The 18,694-nt window shown below is 44.9% G+C and overlaps 1 protein-coding gene across 2 annotated transcripts in view; it reads right to left on the bottom strand.

Annotated features, from left to right (window-relative positions):
* Window positions 1-18,694, bottom strand: part of DNAH12 (dynein axonemal heavy chain 12) — an 81,421-nt gene that overhangs the window by 47,243 nt on the left and 15,484 nt on the right. For both annotated transcript variants that reach the window (XM_078610460.1, XM_078610458.1), the window contains 19 exons: window positions 18,037-18,292; window positions 17,427-17,612; window positions 16,598-16,798; window positions 15,365-15,559; window positions 13,500-13,621; window positions 12,381-12,663; window positions 11,861-11,980; window positions 10,408-10,564; window positions 10,060-10,232; window positions 9,512-9,664; window positions 8,648-8,887; window positions 7,679-7,924; window positions 7,066-7,185; window positions 5,735-5,844; window positions 4,628-4,811; window positions 3,747-3,887; window positions 2,317-2,400; window positions 552-740; window positions 291-410 (listed from right to left, as the gene is read on the bottom strand). In XM_078610460.1, the coding sequence (XP_078466586.1) occupies window positions 291-410; window positions 552-740; window positions 2,317-2,400; window positions 3,747-3,887; window positions 4,628-4,811; window positions 5,735-5,844; window positions 7,066-7,185; window positions 7,679-7,924; window positions 8,648-8,887; window positions 9,512-9,664; window positions 10,060-10,232; window positions 10,408-10,564; window positions 11,861-11,980; window positions 12,381-12,663; window positions 13,500-13,621; window positions 15,365-15,559; window positions 16,598-16,798; window positions 17,427-17,612; window positions 18,037-18,292 (3,280 nt within the window). The remainder of the gene's footprint in view (window positions 1-290; window positions 411-551; window positions 741-2,316; window positions 2,401-3,746; window positions 3,888-4,627; window positions 4,812-5,734; window positions 5,845-7,065; window positions 7,186-7,678; window positions 7,925-8,647; window positions 8,888-9,511; window positions 9,665-10,059; window positions 10,233-10,407; window positions 10,565-11,860; window positions 11,981-12,380; window positions 12,664-13,499; window positions 13,622-15,364; window positions 15,560-16,597; window positions 16,799-17,426; window positions 17,613-18,036; window positions 18,293-18,694) is intronic.

Genomic DNA, 18,694 nt, shown 5'->3' with positions numbered 1-18,694 from the left:
AATAACGTATGCATTGTCTTTGAAACTAATTGGCCTATACCAGGCAGCCTCCGTTATGGCCTTGTCTCACCAGTGTTAGATATAACTGCTGAACCCAAGCTATTAATGCTTAAATATTTGCATTACCTTTGTGCAGTTTGCCTTTTGGCATTCTCGATACTAACAAAGCTTCAGCACTAACCCACAGGCCTTTGAGGCAAAATACAAAAGTTACGCATTAGGGGGTATTTTTTGTATGCGCAAAGAGAGGCAGGCGTCCTTGCTGAGCCGGCACGTCCGGTGGCACGCACCATTATCCACACGCGCACGTTCTTGCTGTCCGACTCCTGACCGAGCAGGCCACACAGCAGCATCTCAAAGAGGCGCGTGAGGGACACCACCAGGTTCCCATCCGACGTCTGCACCAGCTCCTGCACAGAACAAAGTGGTTATGTTCTTCCACTTCCTCACCAAAGCCCAGACAATCTACAATCTACAGACACGATGAGTGCCTTTGTGAAAGCCTCGCTGAGTCTCAACTCTTTTTCATGAGTGTCCTCAGAGGGACACACCTTGCATTGCTTGCGGACCATTCGCAGGGAGGGCGCCACCAGCCAGGTGAAGAGCTCCTGCAGCAGGACCCTGTTGTCCTCCTGCTGCAGGGTTGGCGGAAGGGTGCCAAGCCACGACTGCACCAGCGGCTGCCAGCCCAGCTGCGACGGCTCCATGTAGATCATGCCGCACCGACTCACGGTGGCCGGCTGAGACAAACAAACATCCCGTGCAATGATTTCACCGATTACTGTGCTCTGTGTCTCATCAGGCCAGGTGGCACCGTGGTTAGAGCGTGCGGCTCAAAGTCAAAGGATCGCAAGGTTAAATCTCGGTCAGAGATCGACTCCGCCCTTCAGGTCTCCAGGGTATATAAAGTTAGCACGACTTTGTTAGAGATGAATGGTGGCTGTTCTTTGTAGGGAATAGGTCTCTGTGTGATGGGAATATAGAATTCCCACTACTGGCTTGAGGATTTATGGACTGAGTCAACACCCACTCAGAAATCAAAGGAGTTCTGTATACAGTGCCACCCAGCTAGATATAGAAACACAACTGTAATGTTAAATCTAATGCAGTATTACACAAATACATGCCCGAGCTGTAATGTAATGTGGTTTTATGTCGACATAAAAATATTGAACAAAAATGTTTTTCACTTAACAGATTGGAAAAATCTTCTTGGTTCTTTCGGTAATGTCACGTAGAAGGGAAGTAATAAAATAATAAAAATAAAACATAATAAAATAAAATAATTCTCACGACGTTTCGGCTACAACGCAAGCAGCCGTCTTCAGGTGAAGAATGAGACACTACCAAGCTAGGAGCTTATATATAAGCTGGGTTGGAGGTGGAAGAGCGCCTTAACAAAAACATTTTTTTACGTAGTTTATACTTTAGTTTTCTACGTGGTTGTTTAGTAACTGCAGCTACATACTATTAACATTCCTTTCCTTTGTTAATGCTACTCCCTGCACCCCCCCTTGGTGCTGTTGATCCTGCATAATGCATGGGCATAATATGACTATGAAACCCCCCCACCCACCTCCTACGCATTTCCCATGAATATGCTAAATTCCTCTTCATATGCACATTATTTTTGTTAAGGCGCTCTTCCACCTCCAACCCAGCTTATATATAAGCTCCTAGCTTGGTAGTGTCTCATTCTTCACCTGAATACGGCTGCTTGCGTTGTAGCCGAAACGTCGTGAGAATTATTTTATTTTATTATGTTTTATTTTTATTATTTTATTACTTCCCTTCTACGTGACATTACCGAAAGAACCAAGAAGATGAATCCCTGCAGTCACGAAAGCTTTAAATCGAAAGATTGGAAAAAATCAAGCTATGGTAACTGGAAAATCAAGTCTATAAATACAAATGCTCTTCTTGGCGTCTGATGGTTCGACTTTGTCAGAAATGCCACTATTGCATCTAGGACAGGTCTACGCGCGATCGAGAGCTCAGTTTGAGGGACACGGCTGTCCCTTTGTAGACACGTTGCTCATCTTCATGCGGAAACGCCAGCAATATGCGCACTTCAGTTGGCGGTTGATGTTTGAAGTGGACTGCCACCCTCTAAAGAATGGTGCCACCCCTGTGGTCACCCCGTGAAACGTGGATCAAACAAATCACTCGAGACTCCGGTGTATGACAGTAAAAACAGTCGATGAGAATGCTGTCGCAAGGGGTCACACGTTTGGCGCAACGGTCCTTCGCTGACGTTGCGTGATGAATGAATGAATGAATATTATTTGATTTAAGTTGAGTGGGAAATGGACTTACGGAGGCTTGCGAGAGGTCCATGGCCTCAAAGATGAGGCTCATTGGTTGTGACATCTGAATGATCTCTCCACTCATGAGACACAGCTGCAGACACAACCACATACAATTACGTCAGTCACTGCATAAGCCTCGTGAATTGTGCATCTGTCACTGAAAGTTTTGACAAATCAATGGTTTGGTGTTTGTTTACATTATAACAACTTCTGACAAGTGAAAATGTTGATAATAAGTGGAGCAGGGCAGTGTAAACCGTGGGAATATTCACAAGCATTAAACATTCCTGGTGTTATAGGCAACCTGGTGTTGTAGGCAGGTGACTATTCAGCATTTGTTTAACATGCCACAGTCTTAATGAGAAACCAAGGTGAAAGCATATGCCTGCTTAGATGCTTCTGGAAAATATTAGTCCAGAAGGCCTATATATTTATGGATCAATTGTTAGATTATTTTTATTTGGTAAAACAGACAGTTCTTTGTTATCTTATTAAACCCATGTATTCCATGTTTATTGTGGCTATGTTTGTTAAGACATCTTGCTATTTTTGTTATATATTTATTGTTTGGGTCAGATGGCATATATGGGCCTTAGCAAAAAAAAACTGTTAGCCTGATTAACTGAAATGTATTTCATTGATTTCAGCTTCTTGGGCCTCATACTGTGAATGGCTGCTCCACTGTAAGCGAGTGGCTGCCCAGGATACACCATTCCATTTGTTTAATAAGCTCAACCTTGGCGATGAAACTCAGTGAAGAAAAACAGAGAAGTGGTTGCATTTTACTGTGTAAGAATAATCTGAAAGAAAGACCCATAGTGCAACGAATACAGTATTCCATGTAGTGATCAAACAATCCCTTTCACTATGCATTTGTATAAACACATCCTGATCATGTTATCATACATTGGGACACACTTACAAAGGAGATTGTGGAATATTTACAATGAAGGAGAAACTAATGCTATATCAACATGTGATTATTGCAGCTCATTGTCAAATGCATAATTCCAGTAAAGTATTATGCATTATGCATCATCTCCTCTTGTCAGTGTGTGAAGGTTTTTAACATCTACTTTCTTCCTGAGCTTTTTTTTTATTAATTACCCACAGATATCACTGGTGCATAGGCCAAAAACGTAGTGGCCACTAAATCAAGCAGCTGCAAATCTACCAGTCAAATATGGTGACGTCATAAGGAAGAAAGGCCCCATGTTGTTCAAGGTCAAATGAACACGTATGCTTTTGCAACGGAGAAACAATATGATGTTCATGTCCATTGGAGGCCATGTGCCAATCGTGCAAATTCCACAATCACACGATTGGGGCCATTCTCTTCAAAGGATAACCACGGTTGACGACCCACAAAGAAGTATTTATTTTATCAGACCTTGAGATATGATAGACTAGGCCGATCCCAACCGCTACTTCAACTACCTTCTTGTTGTCGTCGAGCACCGTATTCATGCTCTCAATCCACAGTGTGTCGATGGGACCGTCAAACACCACCCACTTGCGATCCGGCGTGTCTGACGACGCAAACTCGCGGAACGTGTTGGCCACTATTCCGTCTGTCCACTGCAACGGCAAGGAGTGGAAAGTAAACGCAAACACTCCAAGTCACAGTGTTACTATGTCAAAACAAGCAGTGGGGGTATCACCCATCTCTGGTGGCAGCATTGTTAGAAATATCCCATTCCAAAGGTTGGGGGCCAGTCTTCAGTATAAATCAATATTCTGAAATATTATGATTCTGAGTCTCTCCATCGGACAACCACTGTTCATTGTTCACAAAGTGGAACTCATGTTACCAGTCCAGAAGGGTGGCACAAATGGTGGACAGAAAACAGTGAAGAGAAACCCAAATATAGAAGGCAGTGTTGACCACATATTTGAATTGCATTGAGAGGTAGGCAGTATTTGTGTAACCATTCACCCTACGACTGGAATTATTTGCACAAATAATAAACAATCAATTCTTATATACATTTTTAACGGTTATATGGTAAATCGTTTAAAGCCTATTCATAAGGGTAAGTAGACAAATCTTGACTTAAAGCTTTCGTGACTGCAGGAGTTGATATTCTTTGGGTCTTTCGGTAAAGTCACGTAGAACAATTTTTTGTTACAAAAAACTACGACGTTTCAATCGCAACACAAGCAATTGGCATCAGGAGAAAAAAGAGCGGGAAAGCTGCTGATGCAGGCTGTTTTAAAGGTGTGAAATGGGTGTAGCCCAAGGGTCATAAACGAAGTGAGAGGGGCGAGTGATGTTAAGGTGAGAAATTTGCATGTGGAGAGGCGGGCGCCGGCGTCACCTCATGTGACACGGGGTCAAACTGGCCAAACAGCTGGCCCATGGTGATGGCCTTGGGGTTGACGGTGCGCAACTGCACACGCTCCTCGCCACCCTGGCCACGCTCGCTCATCAGCGTCAGCGTGTCCGCCAGCACTTGCAGCACCTTGGTCTTGCCGGCAAACGGCTCGCCCACCAACATGAAGCTAGGAAAAGCAGAAACGTTTAAAATTGATTCTAACTCTCACGATGTATTGAATTAATGAATGAACTTGCATTTATATTGCACTCTATATGTCAAACAACAAAGTGTTTCGGAGCGCAGAGCGCCCTGTTGTCAGCGGTCCCCAGTGCAGCGCAAGGTGACAATACCTGGCTCGGCGATGAGCATTGGTCTGCCAGCAAGGGGCAATGCTTGCTATGTGTGTAATTTGTGGGTAATTTCATGGTGTAACAAAAAAAATTGTTCCTGAGTAGTAAGTGTTATTTCCTAATCGCTTATGCCTCAAAAGTACAGAAAATGGCTATTATTCCCCCCAAACTTTGCTTTTGTGACCAGGATGGTGATATTTTGAAATGCACCTATTTTCAATGAGAAAACGTGTGCATTTGTCTCTTTCGTTCACATAAAGTCCTGGTCACAAAAGCAAAGTTTGTGAGGAATAATAGCCATTTTCTATACTTTTTAGGCATAAACAATTAGAAAATAACACTTAGCACCCAGGAACAAAAATAGTTTAACATAGTGAAATTTCAAGATGGACAGAAGAATGATGGCGTTGAGCTAACTCCTGATAAAAATCTGAACACATGAACTATCAAATATGAGGCAAGTGCTCTGCCACATGAATAACACTACTCCTGAACATGTCAATATTAGTTCGTGCTTTAATGGACACTTCTGTCCTGTGATTTCCACAAGTAACGTGGGACTGTCTTTTCAGATGAGCACTGCTTAATGTACATTTAAGTAAGAACACACTTGGCTGGATTATACAAAATCTTCAATACAATTCGTAGCTCCCAACACTGCAATTGTCATCAGGTATTGCATGTCATGCACACTGCTAAAGAATGAGCATGGCTTGCTGTGTGAGTGCACATGGATCGTTACTGTGGTGTCACTCACCCATGCCGCACGATCATCATCTCGTAGGTCTGGATGAGTTTTTCCAGGAACACCTTGACGGGCTGCACGTTGTGCCGGCTGCAGCACTCTCTTGCAGCCTCGAGGAACAGCTGAAATCAATGAGAGCAGCAGCAGCAGCTAGATTAGGACCCCAAGCAGTGTGGGTCGTGGGGATTATTTGACCATACTTCACCACGCTGGTAAGTGTGGTTTGGTGAAGGTAGGGAGAGCAGATTTGGGAACATTGAAATGCAGTATAACAATGTATTTCAATGCACTGCTCTCAACTGCCCATAATAAAGTTTATACCACTGTATGGGAAATCAACAGTGGTTGTCCGATGGTGTAAATTCCTCCTCCAGTTAATTTTGTTTAACCAACTCAAGAAAACAGGATCGTGTCATTTTCCAGAGTGACCTGCGGAAATTGCCTGTCAGGAGGGGGCGATCTTTGATACGTATCATGCCAATTGAAGAATTTGCGATGTAATTTTCGAATTTTAAAAATGTGGACCCCTGAAGCAGATAGAGCACAATATGAATATAATTACCGATCGTAATTATCAGCACAGCCGCTGGATTCGAACCGTGAAGCCCTGCATGAAGCGGCGGGCACGCTACCGCTGAGCCACATCGCTGTCCCACCACAGGAAGGTGAAATTTACACCGCTGCCTCAAGACTGTAAACCCGAGGTGAGTACTTCCCCATGCTCCCTTGAACAGCAAACTAATTTGTCGTACAGTGGTTTGCGATATAACAGAATTAAATTCAGACGTGACAAAGTGTCCATCGACTGGCAGTCATGTCAACCTGTGTGTCTGGTACTGATGAAAACGCTTTGTGTAATTTGTTCTAACATTATGGAACCATCTTCTCTTGCAAGTTTTTTCATGAACTGAAAATAACTGGTTTAGGTTATGCCTCAAAATATTACTTTTCATGAAGAAGTTTCAAACATACTGTAGCATGGTTCATGAGAAGAATTTGCAGTCAGTGGTTGAATTATCTATTTGGGTAAAGCTATCTGACTGGCAGATGTGGAAAGGGCATGCATATTAGAAGACCTTTGAGTGACTTTTATACAAATGTTTCGTCAATATAAGCTTCATTATCATTATTAATATAATGAGTGTGGGATAAAGAATATGGTGAAAATTCAATCAGAGATGTACGGTAATCGAATATAGGTTGATTTTTATAGCATTAACAATAAAATTAGTGTGGAGTGATGTTCAACTAGAGGTAAGTGCTATCTGGCTGAATAAAAAAGAGACAATTTAGACGTATTAATCCTCATGGTTCTTCTGACACAAGAAATATATGTCCAGTACCGTGTAGTCAGCAGCTGGAAGGGTAATGCCAGGGAAGAGGTCACTCGTGATGCCATTGAAGAGTGGGATGTCGTGCGACAGGAACTTGGGCTCGTTCACATCCTTGATAGATCGCAGCAACTGCAGGACACAAGCACGATAGTTTGGCTCTTGCATATGCAAATAATCGACCGGCACCATTACAGCAGAATTTATCTTAACTGTTAGCATCTGATGAAATAATAACGATCTTCCAAATGAGTAATGTGCAAGTGATTTTCCAAATTATAAATATTTGGACAATGACACCAGCACACAGTGACCTACTCTTGCAAATGAAGTCACGGGATCTTTAACTTCCATGTGAAGCAGACGGAGCATATTGTTATGGTTAATAGACATGCAATATTAATCAGAGCAGCCGCTTGATTTTAACCATGAACCTCAGATACGAGCGGCGACCATGCTGCCACTTGGCCATGTCGCCACCCTATCTAAACAATCAACTTTTAATTGCTACTTTGCGATTGATGGGCATTGCTCAGATAAATGTGAAAATGTATTACTCAATTGTTTGTGGTCACATCGCCCGTGAACATTCCGCAAGGGCACCTTCATTCTAGCGAGCTCTCACCAGGATGTCCTCGTTCTCGTTCGGGAACTTGAGCTTGAGGTTGCCGGCCGCTATGAGCACCGCCTTGACCGCGCGCATGCCGTAGTCGTAGTGGAACTGCGAGGACAGCTGCTCCGAGCACAAGCGGTACGTCATGACGATCTTCACCGACAGCGGCTTGGCGTTGAGAAATCCGTACGAGTAGAGAGAGATCTCCGCGATCAGAGCATAGTTCGGCACCATCATGGCCACTGTGCGGAACAGCACCTGGTGGCGAGAGGGTCGCGGTGGGAATCAACGTCTTCACCACAGCAGTGTGTTGCTAATGAAGGCTCAATACTCAAACAAAAGTATTTCGTCGGGCATGAAGATAAAAACGTGGAATCCAACATGTTTGAGGAAAGGGTCAGTGGATCCCAATGGGCTGCTAGGTGGCCAGTGCTTGTCTCTATTGGCAGCTCTGGGGCAGTTGTCAATATTCTTCATTTCCATGGTTAGGGTCAGGCTTTCCAGAGGACAACCACTGTTGATTTTCTAGAAAGTTCTATTCTATTGACCTCGGAGGGATGATGGGAGGAGTCAACGCCAGAATGAGATATTGACTCATAAGTTTCAAATTGTGAGTCGAACACTATCCACATCGTGTTGTAGTCTAATTGCTAAACCTATGCACAGCTTCCAAAGTTCAACCACTTTCTCTTCAAACGAGTGCAGTGCAGTACTGTTCAACATGGTGACCTTGAACTTAATGGTGTAAATTACATATTGATATAGTGGACACAAGTATCTACATAAGACAACCATTAAGTCCAAATCCCATTCAGTAGTCAACACAGTCCAGTATCTCTCTGTCATTTACTAATCTATTGGACGTTGGTCGTGGTTGCGCTATGAGAATACAAGCCTTCGTAACTGGCTCAGCACCACCAGCAGGGAAGAGCTTGTCTGAGTACGAAGACATGTTGACAAATTACTTTAGAGGTCAGCTACCTTAAGGTTGTCAGGCAGCTCCGAACGGCCAGCGTAGCCTGGGTTCATGGTTATAGCCACAAAGCAGTTGGGGTTGAGCACCAGCTCCGTGCCCTCAAAGGCGAAGGTCACCATCTTGGTCTGGATGGCGCGCTGGATGCACAAAATCTGCTGCGCCACCACGGACAGCACCTCCAGCTCGATGCGGTTGAACTCGTCAAAGCAGGCCCATGCGCCCGAAGATGCCAGGCCCTTGAAGAACTGTGGTGGACAGTGATTACACACATCGGGGCCATCCCACGTTCAATCCCGCTGCTTTAAATAGTCTATACAGACAGCACTCTAGTCAGAGCACGCAATTCACAGTGGGAATCCTGCAAACAGATTTTAACTTCATAATTACCATGGATTAATATTAATAATAATTTCAACTTGTCATGCACCGGACGATATTCGCTCGCTCTCAAAGAGAAGAAGACAAGCTCAAAGATACGAGGTACCACAGGCAAGTGGAAAAGGCAGCTAGGTGGTGAAACGGTGCTAAATTCCTCCCCCAAGTGCTGCGGTCCTCTATATATTAAGGTGTTATTGGCTAATTAATGAGTGTTTACATGTGGGAGGAAACCAGAGCACCCGGAGAAAACCCATATGTGCGAGAGGGCAACCCTCTATCCCATACAGATGTAAAGCCAGGGTATGGTACCTCGATGCCCACAGGAAGAGAGTTGCACAACATATGTGTGATCCACCAACCCTCACATCCACAGTGCAGGATTAAAGGTGTGCTTCACCACCGCCTGGCTATATTGTTTAATGCAATAGAATAGCGTTAATTGTGTTTGGAACTGTGTATTCTTTAATCCGTCCATCGGCAGAGAGAGGCACCTTGCTCATGGCCAGGTAGTCGAGCCCATCGGAGCAGTTGAACACCACACACTGCACGGCCAGAGCCTTAGCCAAGTCCTTCGTGGTCTCCGTTTTGCCAGTGCCGGCCGGACCCTCTGGGGCTCCTCCTAGGTTCAGATAGAATGCGCCAACCTACAGGGTAACACGGCACATACACGGACACATGAACACTCACACAATCAAAAGAATGGCCACATGCTGCTACTATCAGATGCAATGTATCGTCTTTCCCATGAATGAAATTCACACTCAACAGTCCAGGACACACAGTCTATGTATGCATCTTTGGGTTACATATTCTGCTTTACATCTGACAATTTAAACACCCTATAAAATATAAATATAAACAAAAAGTGCTTTAAAATATGTCTGGCCAGTATGGAAAAGAAGACCAATTTAGTATCGACAGGGACTCTCTAGAGCTCCCTCTAGTTAAGGGCCTTCCACCAGCAGTGATTGTGGGGTTGCACCTTTGTCTCATCTCATCAACCAGCTTGTGGCTGAGTGCCTGCAGTGCTGTGTCTCACCAGGGTGCGGTAGCAGCGGTCGGTGAGCGGCGTGATGACGAGGCGAGGCGAGTTCCCCAGGTATTCGTAGGCGTACTTCACGTTACAGTTGACGATGCGTACGCGCACCTGCTCACTCTCCCAGTAGTAACGCAGTTGTGCTAACCACTGAAAGTCGGTCTCATTCGACACCCCTGCGAGACAAGTGGTGTTGGGATGAATAAAAAACAAATTAGGGCTATGTTTGCCAGAAACTAGCTAAGATCAAGCAGCAAGAAGCCATGTCAAGGTGTCGTGGCATCGGTGGAATTCACCTTGTCGACCCGTTCACCTTAACTAATCACCCACGATAGAGTAATTTATTCGCACCTTTGTCAATCATGTCTAACACGACGTCGCGCGCATGCACGTCGATCGTCACCAGGGCGCCCAGCGTGACACGCGTCTGCTTGGAGAGGTCTCCTCTCACGAGCTCCACGATGTCCTTCAGCTGATCCTGCAGCCGCTCGCTGTATCCGCGCAGGCCCTGCTCACAGAGACCGACACACGGACACCTCGTTCAGCCTCGTCGTACCATGCCCGTGCTGATATGTGAATATGAGATGTTATCCCCACTAGTGGTTCTAAGCCAGTGATGGAAATTCCACATTCCCATGGCAGGGACCATTCTCTCCAGAGGACAACTGCTATTAATACGCTTTGGGTCTTTCGGTAAAGTCACGTAGATATAAAAATAATTTTAAAAAATCACGACGTTTCAATCGCAACACAAGCAATCGTCCTCAGGTAAAAAATATATGCTGTACCTGAGGACGATTAAAAAAATATATGCTATATTTTTTTTAAATATGCTATATTTTTTAATATATGCTATATTTATTTACCTAAGAACGATTTCTTGTGTTGCGATCGAAGCATCATGATTTTTTAGATTTTTTTTATATCTACGTGACTTTACCGAAAGACCCAAAGAGTATGAATTCCTGCAGTCACGACAACTTTAAGTCAAGATTTAACTGCTATTAACTTCCATTAAAGTAGGGCATATTTTATTTATCCCAAATAGATAACGGAATATGAAATCTCAATCTTCCAATTGTGAGTGATGTCCTCTATTTACAGTGCCACCCAAAAGGATTTAAAGTGCTGTTAGTGAGCACCATTTAACATCATACAATGTTTGGGCAAGTGCTGCTCGGGAAAATAAAAACATTTAGCTTTATAATGAAGACAGTAGAGGCAATGCTAAATGACCACCATGTAGCCTTACAAACCTTTGGGGCAAATGCTGTTCGTGAGCACCCATTATGGCCAATACTGTACCCAAGAGGGCAGTGAGGCGACCATTGGGCTTTCTTGACTGTCTTTATCTCCCCAGTGTTAAGTATGACCATACCACACCAGGAATTTACTTTAGGAGAGGTTCAAACCAGGCCAGGATACAGTTGTAATTGATGCTGTGTATCTCAACCAGGAGTCGGTCTGAGTCACCAGGATTGCAACACGGTGCGCTAACCAACACACCACACATCATCAGAACTGCCTATAAAAAAATAGCAAGTGGCTATGAGAAATATACATGCAAACCCTCTTCTCGGAAGCAGCTAGCTGACTGACTACTTAGCTACAACTTTGTGAGACATCAACAGTAGTAGACTTATGGAAATACTAGCTCCTGCCATGGAAATATAGAATTGTATCAATGTCTTGGGGCTGCCAATTACGATAAATGCTGCCCCCCTAATGCTGATTTCAGCAGGGGGACACTTTGACTTCAACTTGTCATTTTTATGATAAGCGAGATGACTTTGGTGTTAATCACCTGCGGGCCATCCTTGATGGCTTCATGCACTTCCGTTGTCCAGAACATCTGGGAGACACAGATGACCACTTGGCCTGGCCACTCGCGGACCCAGTCTTTTCTTTCGGTGTTGGCGTATGCCTGTATCAGGAGACAGGGTAATGGTTTAATTAACACACACGATGGTAAAGACAACGGAGAAGATTGCAAGATCATTCATAAACCACTTCATTCATTTCGTAAATTGGTCCATCAATTAATTATTCAGTCATCTACAACCATGCTTCAAAAGTGGTATATTACAGACATGCATAAACCACACAACATGGGATTACCAGTGCCTGTATTTGGTACATGATCAGTTCGGATAGGAATTAAATCAGAAGATACAAATGACAAAAAACCGGTTCAGATAATCGTCACTGGTGTTGGCCGTGAGTGGGAATCGGACTCAACTCGCCGGGTTCGTAGATTACCGCTCCCCAACATACATACACGCGCACACAAACACGGGCATCGCTCGGCGGGCGTCGATCGTTACCGTGCGCGCGCGGACAATGACGTCACGCACGCTGCGCAGCATCACATCTTCCACCTGCAGCAGCCACTTCTCCACGGCGCCACGCGCCTCACTGGTGGACACGCGCTCCACCAGCTCGACGCGCTCGCCCTCGCTGCTGAACATGGCGCCGATGTCCAGGTTGGGCAGGAACCCGAGGCGTGCGATGCCCTCAAAGCACTTCTTGAGGTGCGGCTGCACGCGCAGCGGGTCCTTCGTCTCCGACAGGATCTCCAGCATCTCGTCGTTTGACAAGAAGAAGAATCTGCAAGTATTAATAAACACAATTGTGTCACGTGGTGTGATGTAAACGTCACAGCAATGGGTGGCAATGGATCAGCGTTCACGTCATGCCACGTGTCAGTGCCCGGCTCACACCGGGGAAACAAATGTTCCTCCCAGTGAACCCAATTCTCCGAACTTCTATTCGAAGAATTCCGGTATCATTGATAACAACCACCCATAGAAATATCAGTGGCTTCACATAGAAAGCCTATCAAGGAAAAGTGTGGGGTTGTTTTAACACTGTGCCATTGAGAAGCAATGTGTTTGGTACACTGTTCCAAATCTCTCGTGACCACCTCGAAAAAGTTATTCCTTTAAATCCAATTATTGGGGAAAATGTGGCAATGTCTCCATCACCAACAATGGGGAAATTCGCAAAGATGACATATATATCAGCATTTTGCCTGTTATATCAAACCACTCAATCATTTCATTTTCCTTTGAAAAGTGCATTCTCTTTTTTTCTTCTTAAAACACATGGTAATCCAGGTTCAGTGAGTATATTTTATCTCCATATTCTCTAGATTTTTTTCTAATTTGTATATATTTCATATAACACATGAACAAGACGATGTGAAACAAACATTCACTCTTTGTTGTAGCATCAGCTCTTCTATAGACTTCAATCACTAATAATAATGTCTGTGTCTGGGTGTAGAGGCCAATCATGATAGTGCAGACATAAAATCCAGTGCTCTAATGAAGAAAGAGTAGGTACATGACACAGAGATCATCATGTTACGTGATACTGTAAAACCCACTGGGGTCTGAGAGGTAGCCAGTAAATCCCAACCATGTATGTGTGTACGTGTGCACCTTGGGAAAAAGAGTCGTTTCTTCTCCAGGTAGGCATTGAGGCCCTTCATGATTTTATCCAGGAGGCCATTGCAGTTCTGCAGCTTGTCTAGGAGGCCCGTCATGGAGGTGGCAGCCAGCACCTGTAAGGAACACAAGTAAGACTCATTGAGCCACCTGGTGCTGAGAAAACTGGGTCACGTTTTCATTATGATTGCCTTGGAGGTTGAGGTGGAAATTCTACATTCCCATGATGTGGCCAGTGTCTACTAAGGACAACCACTGCTGACTGCCCACAAAGCAATAATCACTTTATTGACTCCAGAGAGATGATGAGTTGAATTAATCTCTATTGGGGCTTGAACGTTCAGCCTTCCAATTGTGAGTAATGCACTGTATTAACAGTACCACCAAAGTGGATGTAATTGGTGTTAGTGGGTACATCCCTCAAATAGACAATAGAAATAGATGGGAAGTGATGTTAGTGAGTACTGTTTCGTGTTATAGACAGTTGGGGAAATTTAATTTACGGAAAACTAATGAGCTTCATAGTGTGGACAGTACAGGGAAGTTGCACAAAGAGCACAATCGAGCCTTACAAGTGGTCAGGACAAATATTGTTTGCGAGCATGTATTATGGCTGCAAATATACATAACAGGGTAGTGGGATTATCGCCATGCTTACTTGACTGCCTTTACTGCCCAGTGCTAATGATGACTATACCACACCAGAATAGTGGGGTATAGTCAACATTAGGCTGCATCAATCCCTGATTTTAATTTGAACGTTCATGGAAATAAGCTCATAAAGTGATTTTTTTAATGAAAGCCTCACTGAGTCTCAAGACTTTTGCATGAGGACCTTGCATTAGAATGTGCAGCCAATGAATTTTCTAAGCATGTTTCACATGTGGAATGAATCCAGAAAACATTGGTAAAACCCACATATGTGAGGGGACAATATTCAAAATCCACATAGATGGTTAAGAAACCCCTCATAACCCAGAAAGTTGAACATTTCATAACATACAATGACCATTTAGAATATTCGTGAAAATGATGCTGGTGCCACTACTGATAATGATGTAGACGATTACAACTCAGCATCTCAGAGATGCCGTGTCAGTGTTTTGTCAACCAACCCATTAACAATATGAAAACTCACGCGGTGCAATAGCACAAACCAAAACTCACCATCTTCACAACTAACATGACCTTATAACTGATAAATACATCGTTGCAGTGGCGGCTCCTGCAAAATCTCTCAGGAGGGGCAAATGTCTGGATGATTGATAAGGATAACGTCCACCCATGCAATGGATAAATTAACAGCTTAAGCATGTAAAGGCAACTTCACTTCTTTAATATTAATGAAAAATAAAGTGACTCTTACAATACATCTTGTTTGTTTCTATACTCACTATTAATATACAATCCACTCAAGTTTCTTTTATTAAAGATTCCACTAGGTGGCAACAAATAATATTGTTGGATGCAACGTGCTTACGTATGATGACGTAAGCACGTATGATGACGTAAGCACGTTAGGGCGAGCCCTCCCGGAAGCCATAGAGAATGCATTGCAGCGCCCCCGTTCGAAAAAAACCATCTTTGAATGTAAGTCTATGGGGCCACTCGGGGCGATTCTCAGCCGGAGTGAAATCGCCCAAAAAGAGGCGGTACTCCACAGAACGTGACATGACGCTGATTGGACTATATCCAGAGGCACAATGATGGCTAGCGTGACTCTGTGGTTGAATGACATTGGTGGTGCGTCGCCCAATCGCCCTAATGAAGAAACCGCCCCTGCATCGTTGACGAACATTTGAGGCATCATGACAATGATGATGAATATTTCAGGCACTGGCCATATCAAGGCCCCATACCTTCGGGTCTCTGCTGCAGAACTTCATGACCTCTCTCCAGTTGCGATCGACTGTCTGGAAGAGGCGGCCTTCCTCGGGCATCTGCTGCATGATGTCCTGCGACGAGAAGATGGGCTCCAGGTAGAGCCACTGCGCCTGCACCTTGAGCCACTCGTCGAGCGTCTCCTGTATGCGGACGAGGCGCTCCTCCCACGCCTACACGTCGACAAAGGTGAGAGGCAACTGCATCACTACGGATGTGCGTGTGCATGCACGGATTGTTGCTGTGTCATGCATATTTAAGACCTGGGTCTGTTCCGTGACCTCTTAGAAGCGAGCCTTCAACACTTAGCATGGGCTCAAAGTGCATCTAGCCTGGCACAAGCGCTGTGGTGATGTCACCGGCACTTAGTTGGCGAATGGGGGCTGTTGTTATAATGCATATTTGTATTTATATGCATGTATATATACAAGGACATGTGTTTGTATATATGAGTACTGGAAATGTATCAATATATATTTAATATTTGTACGTTTGTATGTATATGTGCATGTACAGCCCTTTGTCAATCCACTGCCGAATGAGGACTTCCCCATATCGTGTGGATCATGGTGATTATTTGACAATGATTCACCACGTTGGTCAGTGCGCGTTGGTAAAGGCAGGGATCATTGATGTGGGAGCATAGACGTGCAGTACAAAAATTGATTTTTCTGCACTACCCCCTTCTGCCAACCACGTAGCCATGTAGCCTATAACAACCGGTTGTGCATAGTAGTCGCCCATGCAAGCACTATCCAGGCTCAATTGTGCTTATCTTGAGATAAGGTGCATTCTGGGTGGATTGGTCAGAGGAGGCACATTTGTCCTCATGTCCATACATTTGTAGCTTTATAGAGTAAAAGCTCGGTAAAACACAGCTCTTGACAGCACGAACTCTGATATACATCGGGTCAAGTCATGTCAGCATGATGTCTAACATTTCGCTCCCGCTCCAAGTGCAGGGAGCTGTACAACATAAAAACCCAAATACAACCCGAAAACAGATCAAAACGCTTGACAGCATAACCACGACAATCTACGCAGTAGTACTCTGAACGCAATTGACCGCTCCAACCCTTGCAAAGCCGTTCATGTAGTCCATCAAAATCCAGCCCATCCAATAGTCATTTGAGCTGTTCCCACCACCACACCAGGTGAATAAGCATTCATATATCGCTGTTCCGCTTGACTCTTTCTGTGTAGAAACTTGCCTTGATCTCCTTCTCAAAGGGCTTGATGAAGGCCGAGCCGCGCATGGTCTGTGTCTTGACGATCTGATCGTCGAGTGTGCTCTGAATCTCGTCGACCGACGAGAGGATGCAGACACCGGTCTCGCGGTACTGCAGCGTGGTGAACGCAACGCTGTCCCATATCTCCACCATTGTGTGCAGCGCCTTCTCCAGGGAGTATTCCTACCATCACACACACACATGTTCAGGTCAACAGAATTAAAATCAGCATCCCTTCTACCTCAATACTGAGAGACCGAGAGAGACATGAGGATGCACAATTGGTATGACAGAATGTCTTAAGTGTTTATGAGGTGGCCAAGTGGATCAAACTTAAGAGCCCATAATAGGCAATGCCAGTGATACTACCAAACTTTGTCATCGCTTCTTCTTGCTAGATCCTTTGAGAAACAACATCAACATCTGGCTTTAGGTATTCCCCTAACATGCCAACCCATGGGTGCCAATGAAATGCCAGATTCTATAATCTGCCCATCTTCATCATACCTTCCTCTTCCTGATTAGATCTATAACATATTATTGTCAAATTATATTTCAAACCTCTATGTTGCCTATCCTATACTGTCATAATATTCTAAGCATATTCTGCGTGCAAATATGTTCAAAGGCCATTTTTATTTTCTAGTTGTTGTGTTCAAATTTCTTACCAAGACAGTACCAGACATTGAGCAAGTCTCAAACACCCATCTTGTCACCATGAAATTGCACCTCTAGGGGCTAATAATAGCGTATGAGACCACTGGGCGAGCACCGCTTAGGTGACTCTGTGTGGCAACGCTGGATGCTTTACCTTACTCGCTGCCGCGCTGATTTGCTCAAACTTGTCGAGGTAAGGGATCAAGTTCTGCTTGAGGACCTTGCGCAGGGTGGTACCCGAATCGGGGGTGATGTCGTTTTCCACGACCTCTGACATCTGAACCCAGTGCCGATCCCTGATGCCCGGGTTGCACAGGACAGACACCAAGGGGGTGTGTTCCTGCAAGCGTGTGTGGGCACGACAATGCACAATTACAAACATTTATTCACAATAAATAGCAAAACATACGTAATGCGCGTCAGTGTAACTTAGGCCAGCCAGGTGGGGCTGTTGTGACAAAGCGCTCGACTCGCTATCGGAAGGCTGCAATTTATGGCCAGGGGTTGACTCAGCCCCCCTTCCCTCAATAGAGTGAGCAAACAGAGTGGTAATTTGTGAGAAATAAAAAATGGTTGTCCAGAGCTGCGCATCACCACGGTATTAGCATTCAAGAGGCCGACTGCTGGTCTCGAACCACACACATCTGCAACATGCGGCAAACGCGGCACCGCTTTGCCGTGTCTCGGCTGTAGCGCTTAATAAAGCTGCACTTGTTAACTCCAGCCTAAGCCACCAGCCTCCCCCCCCCGAGCCCCACAGGCACCTTAAACTCCTTGACATGCCCCAGCACGTTGCTACACATCTGCACGGACGGATCGGACTGCTCCTGAGCTTCCTCGATCTCGGCCCCGGCACTGTCCCCGCGCTTTTTGCGCGGGGCGTCTCGCTGGCGCTCCTGCTCTGCCTTCTTTTGCCGCTGCTGGAAGAACTTGAGGTGCTTGTACATCTCTCGAAAGAACTCCTCCAACTCCGTGGCCATCGTCTCACCATTGAGCTCAAGGAACGAGCCGTCCATCCACCTGTGTGGGGAAATAGGCGACGACACAAGCGTGAGATGCACTTGCCAGCCCTTCTGGATGTGTTGAATGAAACCCAGAAGAGTCAAGATAAATCTCTGGAATTTGCTAATATGTATATACACAGGATGATTCGATTAGAGATACCCCACTGATTGAATAGTATGAGACGGATGGCACTTCTGTTAACAATCATCCCTTTAGGGTAGACACAATTAGTACCACTTGGCTGCAAGTCAATAATGACTGTGAAATGAGCATGGGGCATTGCTCATCCTCATGTTCAGCACAGGTAACATTCCATATTCCTATTGCAGGGACAATCCACACCATGAGAAAACCACTCGTGACCGCTCACCAGCTGGTGCTAATTATATTCACACCAGAGAGAGGATGGACTGAGTC

The sequence above is a fragment of the Lampetra planeri genome, chromosome 34, assembly GCF_965212315.1.
Source record: "Lampetra planeri chromosome 34, kcLamPlan1.2.h2, whole genome shotgun sequence".
In the NCBI taxonomy this organism is placed as follows: Eukaryota; Metazoa; Chordata; class Hyperoartia; order Petromyzontiformes; family Petromyzontidae; genus Lampetra; species Lampetra planeri.
This window is presented reverse-complemented; position numbering and strand designations above follow the sequence as displayed.